At 37.6% G+C, this 17402-nt stretch overlaps 1 protein-coding gene across 2 annotated transcripts in view; it reads right to left on the bottom strand.

The window, feature by feature from the left end:
* Window positions 1–17402, bottom strand: part of N4BP2L2 (NEDD4 binding protein 2 like 2) — a 41503-nt gene that overhangs the window by 2390 nt on the left and 21711 nt on the right. Inside the window, exons 8-11 of one of the 2 annotated variants that reach the window (XM_077173806.1) lie at window positions 8559–10330; window positions 6069–6154; window positions 5436–5481; window positions 3686–3872 (exon numbers count right to left, since the gene is read on the bottom strand). In XM_077173806.1, the coding sequence (XP_077029921.1) occupies window positions 3718–3872; window positions 5436–5481; window positions 6069–6154; window positions 8559–10330 (2059 nt within the window). In that variant the 3' untranslated portion in view covers window positions 3686–3717. Of the gene's footprint in view, window positions 1–3685; window positions 3873–5435; window positions 5482–6068; window positions 6155–8558; window positions 10331–17402 lie in introns of those variants that run through there. The other variant, XM_077173807.1, reaches the window with a different exon arrangement.

Genomic DNA, 17402 nt, shown 5'->3' with positions numbered 1-17402 from the left:
ACACTCCTGCTTTTTTGCCCATGTCCTCCTGATCTCATGGGCTCCAGGACAATTTATTTCAGACCAAAATCTTTTTGGAGGTCTTCATGCATTAGATGTTAGAGCTCAACTGCCTCACTCAGAAACATCACAGCCATGAAAGGGAAGTGCTTGGAATAGCACAGCCAGGAAAAGGAGGATAACACCAGGGTATCAAGAGATTTGTCCTACCAAAACCACAGCCTTCAGGGCTCTTGTTGAAGAAGTATTCCTGCAGGGAGTTACTGACTGCTGTACTTCAAAAAGAAACATGTCAGCTTCTGCCTTGCAGTAGTCCTGCAGATAAATGCTTGAACAGACACATTTGTATTGCACTGGCATCTGTGAGTCCTGGTCTAAGGAGAACTTCTAGGCACCAAAATAATGCTGTTTTCACTGATTTCAATATTTCTCAAACTGGGAACTCTTGCTTAATCTCCAGAACAAATACTGATGTGCTGCCAATGCTGCAATAAGGAGCTCTCAGAAAAGCTTGAGATTAACCCTGTGTTTTCACAGAGGAACACTGTTCACCCTTGGAATACAAACATCCTTACACAACATGAATACAGAAGCATGTCCATCTGGCTAACAGATTAAGTTGCACTTGGCCAGTAATGCTCAGTTTGCTTTCCAATCTAAAAGGACCAAAATGATCATATTAGCTCTCCCTTGATTTCCTATGATTTTAAAATCTTTTTTTTAGGAATGTCTCAATTTTCCTAATTTTTTATTTCCCCCTGACATTTGAAGGAATGAAATCCATTTCAACATTTACAGTTGTTCACTTGAGCAGTTTCACAACCACTCTGGGACATCACTCTTGGCAAGTCTGCTTTAATCAGGAACCAGAGGGGAATTATTTTGTGGTGAGGTAAGACAACCTTATCCCTCAAAGCCAGAGTCACCATCGATCACGAAAACTCACCTGTCTTTTACAATGCCTGCATGCAGATATTGTGGAAGCACTGGAATACTCACGTGGCCTCTGCGTTACCCCGTATCCTGTGCCTGACAGTGAGCATGAGCCGACTGAAAACCCCAAGACATGCTTCTTCCTTTCCACATACTTTTCCTGGTTTAATTCTTTTAACATCCTACTTTTGTAAAAGCTTAAAAGAGTCCTCTACCTGAAGGTTTGGTTGCATAATACATGGCCCCTGATATCAGAGCTGACTGCTGCCCAGACAGGACATCCTGCACATCCCTTCCTCATATCTGCAGCAGCACGACCTCATCTGCTCCCTTGCCCCAGCCTTGGCACTGAGCTGGACCTTACAGTAGCTTATCTCAGTGCCTCAGTCCAGCAGGAAAGTATTGATTTGTTTGCTGTGGGGTTAGTGAATTAATGATAGCCTTTGTGTCAGCCAGCAGTTGCTGGAGCTGCTATCTGGAGCAGGGCTGGGAGGAAGGGCACTTCGCACTTTGGGCAGCAGTTACCCTTTGCATCAGCCTGCTCTGAGATGGCAGATCCCAGCTCCAGAGCAGCCTAAACCCATCTGACCTCTGGTGTCTCATCCTTTCCCTCCAACAGCCTTCAGGACCTTCCCTGACTCATTTCAAATGCTGAACTACAACAAAGCAAAACAAAAATCCTCCAACATAAAACTCCAGCTGTACCTCCCCATTCCAGCATAGATCTCAATGGCCAAGCCCTGCAGAGACAGTGCAAGGCCTTTTTGTAAGCTGAACAGTGATGGGGAGTGTTATTTTGTGGCAAAGTCTGCATTGCTCTCATTCTATATTCCAGAGAACTAACACAAGCTGACACAGTAGAGTGTTAGACTGCAAGACAGCATAACAAACTGGGGTTTCCTGGCAGCACACAGTGGCTGGGTGACAAACACGCAGGGCTCTGGGTCATTTCTGCTGCGCTCGTGACAAGCAGGAAAGGAAGACTGAAACACTTTTGGGAGTAGCAGAGCGGACAGACGAAGGGAGTAAATCTGATGGGGAAAAACCAGTTTGTTGGATTCAGCAACCAGATAAAGGTACAGACAATAAGGCAGGATAATCTGCTAGCACGTGTCTTTCCTTTCTTGAAGCACAAAAGGAAGAAGCTTCATATTTTACCATTTTCTCCCAGGAAGTGAACATAGCTTTTCACATCTCTTTCTTTAGCATATAAATATTTAATCAATAACCTGGACATTTCTGGATAATAGCTTAGGACACAAGCCCACACAGACATCCAGTCAGGACCGTAAGCCAAAATCCTGCCTCTAGAGTGTTTGTATTGCAATAATATAAACAAGTAGCTTCTAAAAATTGGTAACAGGTGTAGACCTAAGTATTTTGTGAAAATATTTTTATTTGCTTGCCCAATATTGTAGTATCTGATTATTTAAGAGGAAAATATTGCTACCAACGGTTCTTGATATTATTAATGATCTCTGCTGAGAGCATCCTGCAAGACCAGTGTTCTCTGGGCCATGTGGTTCAGAGAAATCTCCCTCATCTTCCTACACTGGTAGCTGGTACCAGCTAATCAGCCTGCGATGTCATTTTTGTCATCAATGACATATAGTCAAATCAAACCACATCCAAGAGGTTTCAATTCCAACCCAAACTATTCAGCTACTTCCCCTGTGACATGAACATCCACTGTGAAAACTTCTGTATTTATAACAGCTGCAACACAGTGCACACCCACCTCCTTGACTCCTGTTTCAGCCATCAGCTGGAGGCATGGTCAGGTCAGACACAGGGCACCAGGTGACAAAGACCCCCTGACCACACCCCATGTGGATGATATTCCAGCAGTCCTGAGAGGTCTAGATGGGAACAATTTAAGCCTCAGGATATGGAATCTTTTAATGGCTCAGTTTGCTCATGGTGCAGGTTATTCTATTCCCATGTACCTCAGTTTATTTGTTTAAAAACTACAGATTAATCCATTTTCCATTTTGGAAAGAACAACTGACGGCAAATGATAGAGAAGTTAAGCTAGCATTTTCCTGCTGGAACCCATAATCCTTCCTTTTTATCTCAATCTTCCCAGAATATCTCTCATAAACAAACCAAAGAAACATTTGCCAAGTTACCAAAGGGTTCAAAAATTCATGAGACAAGCAAGAACACGATAGCACACTTTGTCACACCAAATGAAAACATTAATGAAAATTTAACACTTCAATATACCAAGTCTTACTGTGACCTCTTCCTACTGTTTCTCCACTGAAAAGCAGAACTGCCACTTCTTCACAATTTGGTGAAATACTGCTTTATTATTCATAGAGTTCTTTTCATAATAAGACCCTTAATGGAGCCAGCATTACTCTCCATGCTGAAAAGACAAGGCAAGTAGGACTGTGATGACTCACAACGGATTGCCACAGCAACCAAAATGGGAATAAATTCTGCCTCTTAGGCATCCTACCCTGCTGCTTTCACTTCACCACACATGTTTTAGATTTCAGAGGAAAAAATAAAATCATATGGCTTTAATAACAAAATACTGCCTTCTCTTTTCCCCATCCAGGCCTGAAAGAAACAAAATCTGTACAACCCTCAACCCTAACTCAGTTAAAACCCAAGTAAGGAGGATACTAAATGCACCTTAAAAATGATAACAAACAATATTCTTTAGATGTTTGGTCAAATATAATAAAAAGATACTTGGTCAAATATAATAAAAGAGTAAAATATTCACAAGGTGACTGATTACCTGTTTGTTCATGCAGAATTTAAGACAGTCACTCATGACTGATGAAATGCAGCATCCAGACAGCCAGAGCAGGTTATGATGTTCTCCTCTATCACATCTTGACATAACTCCATGTCTGATAGTGTTTCAGAAGAGTCTTTATTCTCTTGGGGATTTTTATTTAGATCTTCAAGATAATTAATGTCATCTAAAAAATAAAGAAATTACAAACTGCAGCCAAAACCACCTGAAATTACCTTACATAGTCTCTCATTTCTGTTGTGTCAAGATAGAGTTTTTCTAGAACAAGCTTTTATTTTACCAGAATCCTCATGATTTTTGCGTCCTAAATGCCTTATAAAATAAATGAAATCTTTCTGTTTTGTCTCTCATAGGGGGTGGGGAGTGAGAGACAACACCCATGCATGTGTGTGTCTATTCCCACTCTTACGCTGCCTCTCCAGAAACAGCCATTCTCCTAAAATAGAGAGAAACTTCTCTCCTCTTTTAGACAGCAAATTCTACCAGCTTTCAGAGAACTACTGTTGTGTATTTTTAAACCTGTTAGAGAACCTGTGAAATTGTTGTGCATTAATATGGAAATCACGGAAAAAGACAATGAGCAACCTTATCCCATAACTTCCACACTGCAGGAATTAATGAGTGCAGAAGTCCAGAGCTTCACATGAACCCTGATATCTCTTCCTGCCCAGGTGTGTGACCTCAAGTGCTGTTTGACAGCAGCTGAACATGAGCCAGCTGTGCCCAGGTGGCCAAGAAGGCCAATGGCATCCTGGCCTGTATCAGCAGTAGTGTGGCCAGCAGGAGCAGGGCAGTGATTGTACCCCTGTACTCGGCACTGGTGAGGCCACACCTCAAGTTCTGGTTTCAGTTTTCGGCCCCTCACTATCAAAAGACTCTGGGGTGCTGGAGCATGTCCAGAGAAAGGCAGTGGAGCTGGGGAAGGGTCTAAAGCACAAGTCTGATGAGGAGCAGCTGACAGAGCTGGGGGTGTTGTTTAGCCTGGAGAAAAGAAGACTTAGGGGAGACCTTATTGCTCTCAACAGCTGCCTAAAAGGAGGGTGTAGCCACATGGGAGTTGGTCTCTTTTCCCAGATAATAAATGTGAGGAGAAGAAGAAATGGCCTTAAGTTTCACTGGGGAGATTTAGATTGGATATTAGGAAAAATTTCTTCACTGAAAGAATGGCTGGGCATTGGAACACGGTGCCCAGGAAGCAGTGAAATCATCATCTCCCAAAGTGTTAAAAAAAAAAAGAAAAATAGATGTGGCACTGAGGGACAGACTTGGGCAGTGCTGGGTTAATGGTAATGACCTTATATGTCTTTTCCAACCTAAATAATTCCATGGTTCTATTATTATGCTGCCAACTTTTAGTGTTAATGAAGTTTAATTAACTTGAAGATACTCAACCTTTCAGGGAAGTAAAGTCTCAAGAAAGACTATACAATGCTAAATACCACTATGATCTAGAATGGATAAACTTGAGCTAATTACTGGAATATTTCAATGTAGGAAACTTTATAAGGCAATTTTAGCACTTAGATGAGGAAAAATGAAGTGATGACAGCAACCATAGCTCTGTGGACTATGGACACGATCAATGGCAGCATAAATTCATTTATCACATCATTGTGCTTTTGCACAAAGAGGAGTATTATGACTAATTGGTAACAAAAACCAATTAGTGATAATACTCCTCCTGATAAGAAGAATTTTATACAGTTTTTGTATCACAGAATAGACTTACCAGTCAAGCTATCTTCATTCTGCAATCCATTTGGTTTCTGTTTTTCCTAAAATAGATAACATTAGTCCAGCAAAAAGAAGGTATGTGACAAGAGATGTTATTTTGGGCAAGAACAAAGTCCATGCTCTATTTTATAATAACTAGTTCATTGTAATCAGGATTTTCCTGATTTCCACTACTGGACAAGGAAAAGAAGTAATTTATAAGTTAACACTTTCTCAGCCAGACAAAGAGAATTAATTTGCCCACAGTCACGCAGAATGACTTCTCTGCTGCAGCTCTAGCAGAGGTGATGGAGGATGAGATCTGCTCAGATGATGAGAGAAAACTATAAGACAGAAAACATCTGAATGATGGTAGCTTGTACTAATGAACATAGGTCAGGTCAAGACACGGGTATCAAAGTTTTTTCACCCTTTTTTAACTAGTAGTTGTGCACGCTTCTGAAGTTGATCTTTTAAAATCTGAATCCTATCATGCCAATGAGCTGGTTTTAGAAATACTCAGAGGAGGACAAAAAACATCTGCCTCCTCATTGCGGATATTAAAACAAATTTACTAACAAAGAACTGAAGACTTCCCCTTCGCACCTGAAATATTGGAAAGCCTTCCAAAATCCCTTAAAATTCATACCTCCACAGAGGTCTTCCACAGTAAATAGATCATCTTTGAAACTTTCCAGTCAAGGGGAACTATATAATCATCTGGCAACAAGGATTCTGCAGAAGAAAATATTTTTTGCAGTTGAGTGTTCAGATCTCTCCACAGCCAAAATATATCACTGAATTAAGATTTTTGCACACATTATTTTTATATATATATATTTTTTAAAGCAGATATTTAAGTGAGCCAGCAGCAAAATCAGAATTTGGAATTTCTGGAATCTAAGGCCAGTGCACAAGAGGGGAAAGAGAGGGAAGGAGATTTGGGTTTCGCTTCTTTATTTAGACAAAGACTTTCCTACCATACTTTCATTTCCCCCACATACTCCCCTAAAAATAAGCACACACAAGAAAAACAAAGTTTTCAGCCGTTAAATTAAATTCAACTTAATTAACAACTTCTAAAATTTAAAATGCTTGATTATAAAAATTTTTGCACTATTAGTAGAGAAGGTGTTTCCGAAAATGTTTTAACTCTAACACTGTTTAAGAAGCTGAAAAGAGGTTCTTTATAGGAAAACTGTCTGAAATATATTCTACACTTCTATAAGAATCATACAAGCAAGACATGCAATTAAATCTTCCATTTATAAATAACTAAAGATATTTATTTACCAAAAACTTCCCTTCCAAAATAATTTCAATAAAGATTGACTGTAATTCCAAGTGTTGTAAAAAATACCACTCAAATGTGTGCATCCATAAATAGTTGCCTGTCAATGTACTGTATGCCACAAAAAAAAAGCAGGATAATTTTTGGAATTGTAGGATAATAATAACAAAGGAGAATGTGGCCAGCCAGGCACAATTCTGGTGGGAAAACTCCAGCAGTCAGCAGTCACAAGCTGGCAAAGCTTCAGAGAGATATTGGGGTAGATTTGTATTTCTTGAAGGTTATTTCCAAAGGAAACTCACCTAAACTCCAGAGAGTGTCACCTGTTACTGACTCAGAGGAGAAGAATATTTGGTTCATTAAGCTACTGAGTGTTTCTGAATGCCTGGTTATTCTTTTTCTTTCTTGGAAGATGCCTGTTTTCAAGTTGTGGCCAACTCCCTCTAACATTATAAAATTTAAGATCACAAATATGAAGATTCATCAAGTTTGGAGAAGAAAAATGTTTTATATGCAACAGTTGAGGACATCAACAGTACTTCTTTGCTTAATTTCAGCTCTATATGGCAAGTTCTTTGGTGTGTGGTGCCAGATTTAGGTAAAGAAGTCCTTTAGGTCCCCCTTTAGGGACATAAAGCCAAGTAATGCTTCCTATGATTTGCATCACTGTTCTGGCAGATGGCATTGCCATGGACTTTTAAAAAACAACAAAGAATCCTGAGGTCAGTTTGAGCAGATAAATGACATATGCTACTCCTCAGCTGTCAGATCAAAATTTTCATAGGAAAATTAATGCTTAATTTTAAATTCTATTGAAACAAACAAATGTAAAGGTATACTGAAAAGCTGACCTATGTTTTTTAATCCTAATTGTTGGCTAAATGAAAGTTAAAGTTTCTCCACTAAATTTGGACTCAAGAAGCTGAAAAACATTATGCACAGGGAATATGTCTCTTTCAGCAGGTGTTTTAGGGTGACTTCCAAACAAAACTCTTGTTTTCACTGGTTACAGTGAATCCCAATCTGTGGGATTACATTAGCCTGCAGTATACAGGCTGGGAAATGGTGGCTGGCATACTCAATTCCTTTGAGGATTGTTTGTCTTTTACCTGCTAACTTAAAAGTATTAAACTGAAAGTACAAAAATAAGATATCTGGAGCTCTGGAAGGCACGTACACAACACCAGGACACTTATTAATAAGGCACACTTAAAAAGAAGACATTCCCTTTCAGATGACATCTTGTAAGCCTGATATTGAATTTCAAACCAAATTAGATTTTGGGAAAGTTTTTCAACAGCATCTAAGCCATGCAAGAGTGTATGAAAACTCTATTAAAATAAAAAAGAATTTTACTATCTGGAATATAAAACCAAACATGCAGCCTTTATATAAGTGCACACATTTTGTACCACATTTTCATTTAGTTCCATAATCATCACAGTAAAGTCTTACTCAGTAGGATGTATTCAAACATCATTTAGTTCTGTAATCAACACAGAAAAGTCTTTCTAGGATATATTAAAAATTCAGCAAGCATTTCATGTTTGGATTTAAAGTTAGTCAATTTTTGTTACTAAAAAGACTGCAAATACAAGGCCAAACCAAAAGCCCCTTTGACAGAGACTGAGGATTTTAGGTACAAACTAAAAACTGTCACCAAAATAGCAGTGATTTGTTTCAACATCATTAATATTTAACTAAAAACTGCAATAAAAATGAGTTTCTAACCATAGTCTTTTCATTTGTTTTTTGGTTTGGAGGGAGTGCTTTGTTTTTTGTTTGTGGTTTTGAGGGGATTGTGTTTTTTTTTTGTTTTACATAGGAGTAGTAAGAAAAGCATTATACCCAGTGGAAGACCTGGTGAACCAAAGAGCTGCACAAGCTGAAAAGCAAATCCTAATGATAAGGGAAGTCCCAGAAAACTGCATTTCACATCTGCATCTTGATAATCTTCAAGCTGTGATGTCTTTGCTGGCTCAGAGTCATCTGCTCCATTTGCATTTTCACTGCAGCTTGCCATTGTAGTAGAATCTTCTAGATACTCAGAAACAACTTTAACAGAAGACAAATTATCTGGCTGGCCATTTGTAACCTCTGAAGAAACATGTTCAGCCTCGTCCTCTTTTTTATTAACTACCTGTTGTGGCTGAAGAGTTGTAGCTTGCTCCTCTATTTTGGAATCTACACAAACCCTGTAGGCATATTTTGATATAGGAGGACATGGTCCTGAATGAATGTAAGAAATATTATGTACCAGAGCATCTGCATACGGAGTGGGTGAGGAATATTCCTGCAATGCATGGTCCTGTTCATGTGCTTCTCCACAGTTCTTGCTTAGAAAGTATTTTTGCCTCACTTCTAAAACACTGTTTTGGGGAATATCTTCTCTTACTGGGATGTCCTTCCCTTCCTCTGTATGAGCAAAGATCTGTCTTGGTAGGTTAAACTTTGGTGCTAAGTTGACAATTCTCCTGTATCTCTTCCTCTTCAGTGTAATTGGTGTAGCATCATTTATTGGCACAATTACTTCACTTGAACCCTGCATGAAGGCAGCCCTGGCTTCCACTAGGGAATCAAAGTGCACTTTACCAGTTGGAGATGCAGACAGACCATTGCTTATTACATTGTCAACTTCCTCAGTTTCTGTTTCAAGATGGTTTTCCTTTACCAATCTCTCATTTGACTGATAGCAGTTTAGCTCTGCTGAACTGTTCATGTGAGTCTGTTCAGGTTTCCTCACTTTTTGAGATTGTTGTTCACTTACACATTTATCCTCAGAGCGAGGAGAGAGAGAAACTTGAGTATTGAAGCCCACCTGCAACTCCTCAGTAGATAAATTAATTGAAAAAAAAGCCCAGGCATTGGAGGTAGTTTCTTCTGCTTTTAAAAATGGACATTTGTCCTCTGTGTTATCAGGCACATTATTAAGTATATTTGAACTGCAATATTGAGAGATTTCTTTTTCTTCACTGTTTAAACTTATGCCCTTGGCTTCCAAGTCAGGTTCACATGTAATTTGGCATGATCCCAGTTTGTTTTCTGTGCTTAACAATGACATACCATAGTCTTCAGAAATGCCTTCTGTTTTCTGGATGGAATTTTTATCATTGCTTATTGGTAGGAAACTGCAGAGGGTGTCTTTGTGCCTCTGCTTTGCTTCCTTGTCATCTAATGCATTTTTGGTTAGGTTTTCAGTACAAAAAGGTTTTACATCTCTTAAAAGCAAACTGTCACTTTCTACAGGCAATTCATTTTTCCATGCAGTATTTGACATCACTGAGACCTCAGGCACAGCAACCAGAAAACTCTCTCTTGAAACCCCTGCAGCATCTTTTAGGCTTTCATCACTACTCTTAGGCTGCTCTTCACAAACTGTTACTGGATCCTCCGGGCCTTTGCTGAATGTACACATTGATTTTTTGTTTTCTTCTTCCAAGTCATCCTCTTCACTTTCTGATCCATCATGGTCACCTGGAATTGGATGATGAGCTACTCCACATAACATTTTCTTCGTAATTTCTGTGTGATTACTTTTCATTGTTTTGTTTCTTTTTCTCTTTTTCTTCTGCTTTGCTTTTATTAACAGGAATCCAGGGTTCTTGCTTAAATTTTTCTCCCTATATGAAAACAAAAAAGATCAAATGTAAAACCCCAAACAAATAAAAAAATCAAGCCCCCACTAAGTTAGAGCAATAACGTATTCATGGTGATCAATCTGTATGATGAATAGGTACTTTATGTTACTATGATGATCAAACACAGACTATCTGCATTTTTCAGTTGATAATATCTCAGATAACACCTTCTATTGGTTAAACAAATGCCTAATCAATACAATTCAGGACAATCCTGAACATTTAAATCCATTTAAGTAAACCCAGCTGCCATCTCAATAACTTTGCTTTACAAAAAGTATCACAAATCATCGTTAGACCAAAGATTGTGTTTCTAGATGCCTTTCTAGCATGATGTTTGAATAATAGATCCTGAAAAGCTGGTGCTATTCTGAAATTTCAGTAAATGCTGTGAGGAGCTGAAAGGTACAAAGTAGAGAATGATGTCATCCATTAAGATCAAATACTCAAATTCAAAACATACTAACCAAAATCCAAACAATGTAATGTTACAGTGACTACAGCAACTCTGATACTTACTGTTCAGTATATTAAGTCTTGAATCATAAATATTTGGAAGAAATATTTCATACTTTATTACCAACAAAATAATACACTGTGGAAAAATTAAGATGCTGTAGGAAAAATGACATGTTTACAGTTAATTTCATAGCTCTTTTCAGAAATCTTATTTATTTTGTCTGCAGTTCTCATCAAAGGTAACAGAAAGCAGCCCTGACTTCTCTGAAATCTTGACTTTGGCCCATCAGCCACTAACCCTGAAATGAAAACTTGTAAGAAAAACCCAGTCTAGGATTCCATCCAGGAACCTAAAATCTCCCTTTTCAATTTGTCAGAGAGATTAAGTTTTTAGAGCTAAGTTTGATTGATAAATCTTTGCACCAAAGACATGTTCCTTTTCTGTAATTCTTCACTTTTCTGGAAGTCTTTGTTTGTGATGGTACTTCACACAATACACTAAGGCAAAGCAGCAGCTAGAATTATAGGGCAAAATTAGTTGATTTTTAGGAATGTGTATGTAAAATTACCTACTTTATTAAGTGCTGTATTCTGAAATTCTTGAGAGAAACAATACAAAACAAAACATAAAAGGGTAACTGTCAATGTAGAGGGAAAGCTGATCACTAGGAGGCAGCCTGGGAATTAATGGGAATCCTATTGGAATCTATCCTTATCCTTTATTCATTCTTAAATTTATTCACTGTTAGTCTCTAAGTTCTTCCTTAATTTGAACTCTACAAAGCAAACCCTCCTAATTCTCTGAGTGCAAAGGACAGCAGCAGCTTTCTCAGCATAGCAATAAAGTTTGTTGACTGCAACAGGATTCAAAAGTCTTAGTGCCTTGATATCACTGCAAGGGGCACTACAGATCTCCATAGTGGTCTTGTTGGAAAGCACATGAAATTTATTTCCTTATAATACCATCCAGATAAGAAATCCTACTAAGAAATTGATTTTCTTCAACTGTTGGCATTTAAGTCCAAATGGTGCTTTCCTCCAAGTAATGAAAATTGACTTCTCCTTTTCCAGATCTGTATTTTCAATAGAGTGCCCTCTGGTTTACATGGGAATGTCCACACCATGTTGAATTCTGTTCACAGTACACTCCATAGTCAGCAACATGCCTCCTATCTCTCCAGAAAGAGAGACATAGGATGCTAAAGTTTTAGGATTGAATAGATCTTATTTGTCTACTGAAATAAATTATATTAAAGTGAAGTACGTGCAATAGTAGCTGGAGAGATTACTTTCTTACATATAGCCCACATATGCAGAAATCATATACTAATCCAAGATTATATCTTAAATCTTGACGTTAATTTTCTTCTTTAGTGAAGAAAATTCATAACTTGAAACTGGTTTTAGACAAGGAAATTCTCTGGAGTCTTCAGATTCATAAACCCCCTTACCAGTGAAATAGAAAATAATCTCCCAATTTTAAATGTTTTTAATATAGTGGGGAATAAAACATCAGATCTATGCACCAATTCCAAGGAGAATTTCTTGTTGTACCTAAAAGCCCTTGTGCTGCCAGAACAACTGCAGAAATGACAACTAAATTATCCATGTCAACACTGACACAGGTAAGAAATTAACTTCTACAGCCTTGATATTATTGTAGATAAACTTTGCTTATCACTTACTTCTTCCAGATGTGAATTTGCACTGCTGCTGCTGGAAATGAACTTCCCTAATACTGGTGCAAGCCTGTTTCTGATGTCTATCCCCTGACACATCTGACAACACTTTCAGGACAATGCTGACAGAAACTTTCTTAGGCTGGGATTTTGCATCAGAATTGCAGAAATGAGAGAAAAAGTCTTAAAGGTCTGCACACTTTCTTAGTACACTTAGCACACTTTCTTTACAACCAGTAAAGAAATGTTTCCTAATCATCAGGCAAGATGAAGATAAATTTAAAATCTGAATCAGGATGGAAAATCACACTGAATGGGATTCACTTTAGAATGCAAGAACAGAAAAAAACCACATCCAACAAATAATGGGAAAAGAATCCCCTGGATGATCCAGAAAATCTAACAGCTATTACTGCATTGAAATTGTTGCATGTCAAAATAATAACAAATACAAATGTTGATCCAGGATGATGATTTAGCACACCTAGATATAATCATGAATAGTGACATTCAACAGTTCATCATAAATACAACTATGTAATTTCTGTGCTTTGTAAATATGGAGGTTTTATAACAGTTCAAAGAAATTAGTTTTATAAAGATATGAATTTCCTAAAGGAAGGACTAAAGCAACAAGGAAAGTGATAAACTACTAAGTGTAGAGTAAGAAAATGTAGAATAATAAAATAATGGTTCTGGATAACTTTTGTTTTTCAATTGATTCTAACAAAATACTACTCCAAGGAAATATTCTAATGCTCTGTGATGGCATAGCTAAAATTTCCTGCTTGGGGTATAACCCCATATCATGTTAAAGTTTTTGCATTCAATTAAGCTAACTGTCTACTAGTTTTCATAAGATTAACTTTGTTCCTCCTCTTTTAGTCCACCTACATGCCTTTTGAGAGTTTCTTTTACTGTAAAACCATATGGCACACAAGCACTGAGAAAATGCAAGAACGAGCATGGAGACAGACTTCTTTTTTTTACAGAGACATTTGCTAGTGAGCTGCTATTAAAGGCATACAACACGTACAAAAGGAAAAGAAAAAAGGTGCAATTTCAGCTGGTATTTAAATTTTGCTACATATTATGTATTTAGAAACCTGGTTAGTAATAAAAAGACCTGAAAAAATATAATGGTATCTCCATTGAAGTAGGAATTCCCCTTCTGTAACACTTTTAAATTTCTCAGCCTACTCTTTAGTCAGTACTAAATGCTTTTTGCCATAACCCTGTTACATGTGACTTTAACGCTGCATCCTACTGCCCAAAGTAGCACTGACCAGGTAGATTGAGAGCCAGTGCTCAGACAACACCTTCAACTGGAGAAACAAATGCACTTTCACTGAAGTAGAACATATTAACTAATTACTCTAAAGCAATTAGTCACACTTTGCTGAAAAATGGCAAAACCAAAAGAATTACTTATTTGCAATTGTACAGACTTCACCCCTAGCGTGCATCTAAGCTGATGTCTGCTTGATTAGAAAAATGCCGGCAGTCACTGCTGCAATGAATTATAGAGTCATTTAGGTTGGAAAAATTCTCTGAGATCATTGAGTCCAACCATTAACTCAGCACTACCAAGCCCATCACTAAACATGCCCCCAGGTGCCACATTTACATGTCTATTAAATACCCCTAGGGATGGTGACTCCACCATTTCCTTGGGCAGCCAGTTCAGTGCTTGACAACCAGTAAAGAAATGTTTCCTAATCATTAGGCAAGATGGAGATAAATTTAAAATCCAGTTCTGAATGACATTTAGCAATGAGGTACAGGGTCTTTCAGAAATGTATGCCATCATTAATCTCCAAAGTCTCTGGACTGTGTTTTCAGCATAAAAATTACAGCAGAGCAACTTGCCTAAGATGGCATTTACTGGGATACAATTCACTTTCCCCATCTGGCAAGTCCAAGTACATTCTTAAATTCCTTGTCACCTAATTTTGCTTCAGAAACAACTAAAAATTGAAGTTATAATTTCGGAATGAAAAAATAAAAAGCCAAGGTACCAGGCTTTATGCTACATATCTTGCCTTTAGCACTGAAATGAGTGATAAAGATCTAGTTCCGCAAAACCAAATGGAAAATTGGGTTATATTATCAGGTGATCAAACACCTGGACAAAACCACAAAACTTGCCAGCATTACTGGATTTCCTGAAAGCTGAAATTCCATTAGACATCTGAGTATTCAACTTAGCACTTTGCTGCTGAAGAAACAGTCTTTGTCACCCTTGCCTGCTTTGCTCCAGATGATGCCCTTGTACTTCCACTATGATCTTTTGCTGGCTCTACCACTCTCCTTGCAGGTGGATTCACCTGCCTTGACCCTGCATCAAAAGAAAAGAAGTACATACTTTGTTGTTATGCTCATTTAACTCTCCAAAGCAAAGAGGAAAAAAGTGTCTGGCTAAGACAAAGAAGTGGTTGGTGGGAACATGCGAGTACCTTCAGCAGCAACCTGTCAGGTTGCCTCACCGCAAGGAAATTCACTACAAATTATTTGTAAGAAATGTTTACACATTAGTGTTGCAAATTAATTCTCTCTGCCCCAAATCAGCAAAGATCCTACTAACTGAATTAAATCAGTAACTCAGTATTTATTATTCCTTTGTCTCTCAACAGCTTTGCCACTGGTGGTGAGATTTAAGTACCTTTATAAAATAAACTAATCACAATGCTCAAAGAGCTGGTCCAATCTTTATACAGGAATGATGTATATACAGTTCTGTGCCATGCATAATCAGTCAGACTGCTGCCCTGTTATAGTCCAGACACAAAAGACCTTGATCTAGAGAGTACACAGAGAATAGCATGCAATTAGTCTGATTAAAGCATGCCTTTAGAAGCTGTTCATTTAATCAAATACATGGCAAAGGGCAAGCACCTTGCTTTCTAAGGTTAAAAACCCAAACAACCCACCCACCAAAACCCCCACATTTCTGAGGTAACAGCAATTCAGTTTCAAATGACAGTCTGTTCACTCTATAGAAATTTCAGGTGAGATGACTTTACTGATTTTTGTCCTGCCTGGTTCATGAAAGCCATGAATGTCTCATGATTTAAATGTCCTAATTTGGCTCCTTAGTCATAGTCTATGTTGATCAAGATTAAAGAAAATCAATCCTGAATATACTGTTTAAAACATGTTTATGTACTGAATATACAAGTGCCTATTATGAAACACCTACTTTCTGAACAAGTGAAAAACAAGCTGTTTCAACCTCTTCTAGATGCTATAAATATATCACCTGACACAATTCGAAACTGAGAAGAGAAACAAAACAACTCCCCCAGAAATACATGGACTGATGGATGCCAACAGATGGAGAAGAGGTGCCATTTTTTTTCTTTGACTGAGTTTTTCTGCACTGTTAAGTATGACTTGGTGTTGAAAAGCGAAGGTTAAGGTGAAAAAAAAGGACAAGAAGATCTTGAAAAAAGGACAAGTGATCTAATTTTATCTTAAGGGGAATACTTACAATAAAGAGAAAGAACCCTGCAGTTTCACCATCAGCCTTTCCCCCATGAAGGCTCAGAGGATCAGTTTCAAGTTCTGGCCACATTTAGTCCTTTGAAGGGAACATGATGGGCACCAATGACAATGTTATGCACTGCAAATACAGTACCAATCATCTTGTCATGCACTCTAAAGTTACTGTTCCAATAAATAAATAAATAAATAAATAAATAAATAAATATTTTAACCAGAAAATAAAAGGACCCACACCCTGTGATACATCATCCTAGCACCTGAACACAGATGATAGACATTGTAACAGGATGTAAAAATAAGCAAGTACAACAAAAGGGTTTTAAAAGTAAAAATGAGATTTACAGGGGGAAGTATTGACCTTTCTTACCAATGCACATTCACACCAAAAACAAATGTAAAATGAATTTTGAGATGAGACACAAGCAGAATCAAGTTGAAGAAAAATACGGGTGAGAGACTAATAGGGGCATAATGAGAGCAGATTTAAATATCTGGAGATAAGTAATAAACTATTCCCTGTTAGGAGCTTTCAATGAAAGATAACAAATTTTAGCTGTATTTAAAGTAACTTTAATTAGTAAAATTATAGCAAAGACCTAACTGTCCACCAAAGCACAGACTGTAATTCTGGAACAAAAGCATGAATTTTACAAACACAAGACAATACTGCAAAATTACGGAGGAAAAAAAATATGAAGACAAACATACTGTACAACACAAAATACTACTTTTAACAAAACAAGAAAGAAATTCAAATAGCTTAGGGGTGGGGTACTATATGCTCAGCTTTTAAATCAGGAAGGGACTGGAAGCATTTAAAAAGTTAGAGAATAAGGTGTAGCTCTTCACACAAGTTTATTATGAAGGGAAGAAAAGGGAAGGAGGAGATGGATCCAGAGTTATGAAGACAACTGCACTAAAAAACACACAGGACTCAGATGAGAAAAAAGCAGTTAAAGAAGAAACAAAAAAGGGGGAGGGGGGAGTTACATCAGGAAAACAGTAAAAGAAAACAGGATCAGCAAATATTAAGTAACCAGCCTCTAACCTAGGTTATAGCAACATTAAAATTCAAATACTGGTAACTGCAGTCAATGTTGCTATTCAGAACATCTGTTCCACTTGTTGCACTGTGCATCTCAAATGCTCTTTGAAATACTAAGAAGCCACAGAGTAGTCAGTTAAAGTGCACATTCCATGGACATTATTACACCTTTTCCAACAAATCTCCATACTTTGTCATGCTAGCATCCAAATTTTACTATTTCTGTATACTACACCTTGGTATTCACTCATTTTCCTTGTCAAGTATCTTTTACCAAAGGGCTAGAGATATACAAAAGACATTATGAATTAACCCCTTAAAGATGATTACTTTTTAAAAAACAGCCCTGTATTATTCCTAGAGTGTT

The sequence above is a fragment of the Agelaius phoeniceus genome, chromosome 2 (genome assembly GCF_051311805.1).
Source record: "Agelaius phoeniceus isolate bAgePho1 chromosome 2, bAgePho1.hap1, whole genome shotgun sequence".
In the NCBI taxonomy this organism is placed as follows: domain Eukaryota; kingdom Metazoa; phylum Chordata; class Aves; order Passeriformes; family Icteridae; genus Agelaius; species Agelaius phoeniceus.
Note: the sequence above shows the minus strand (reverse complement) of the source record. Positions and strands in the feature narration are given on the sequence as shown.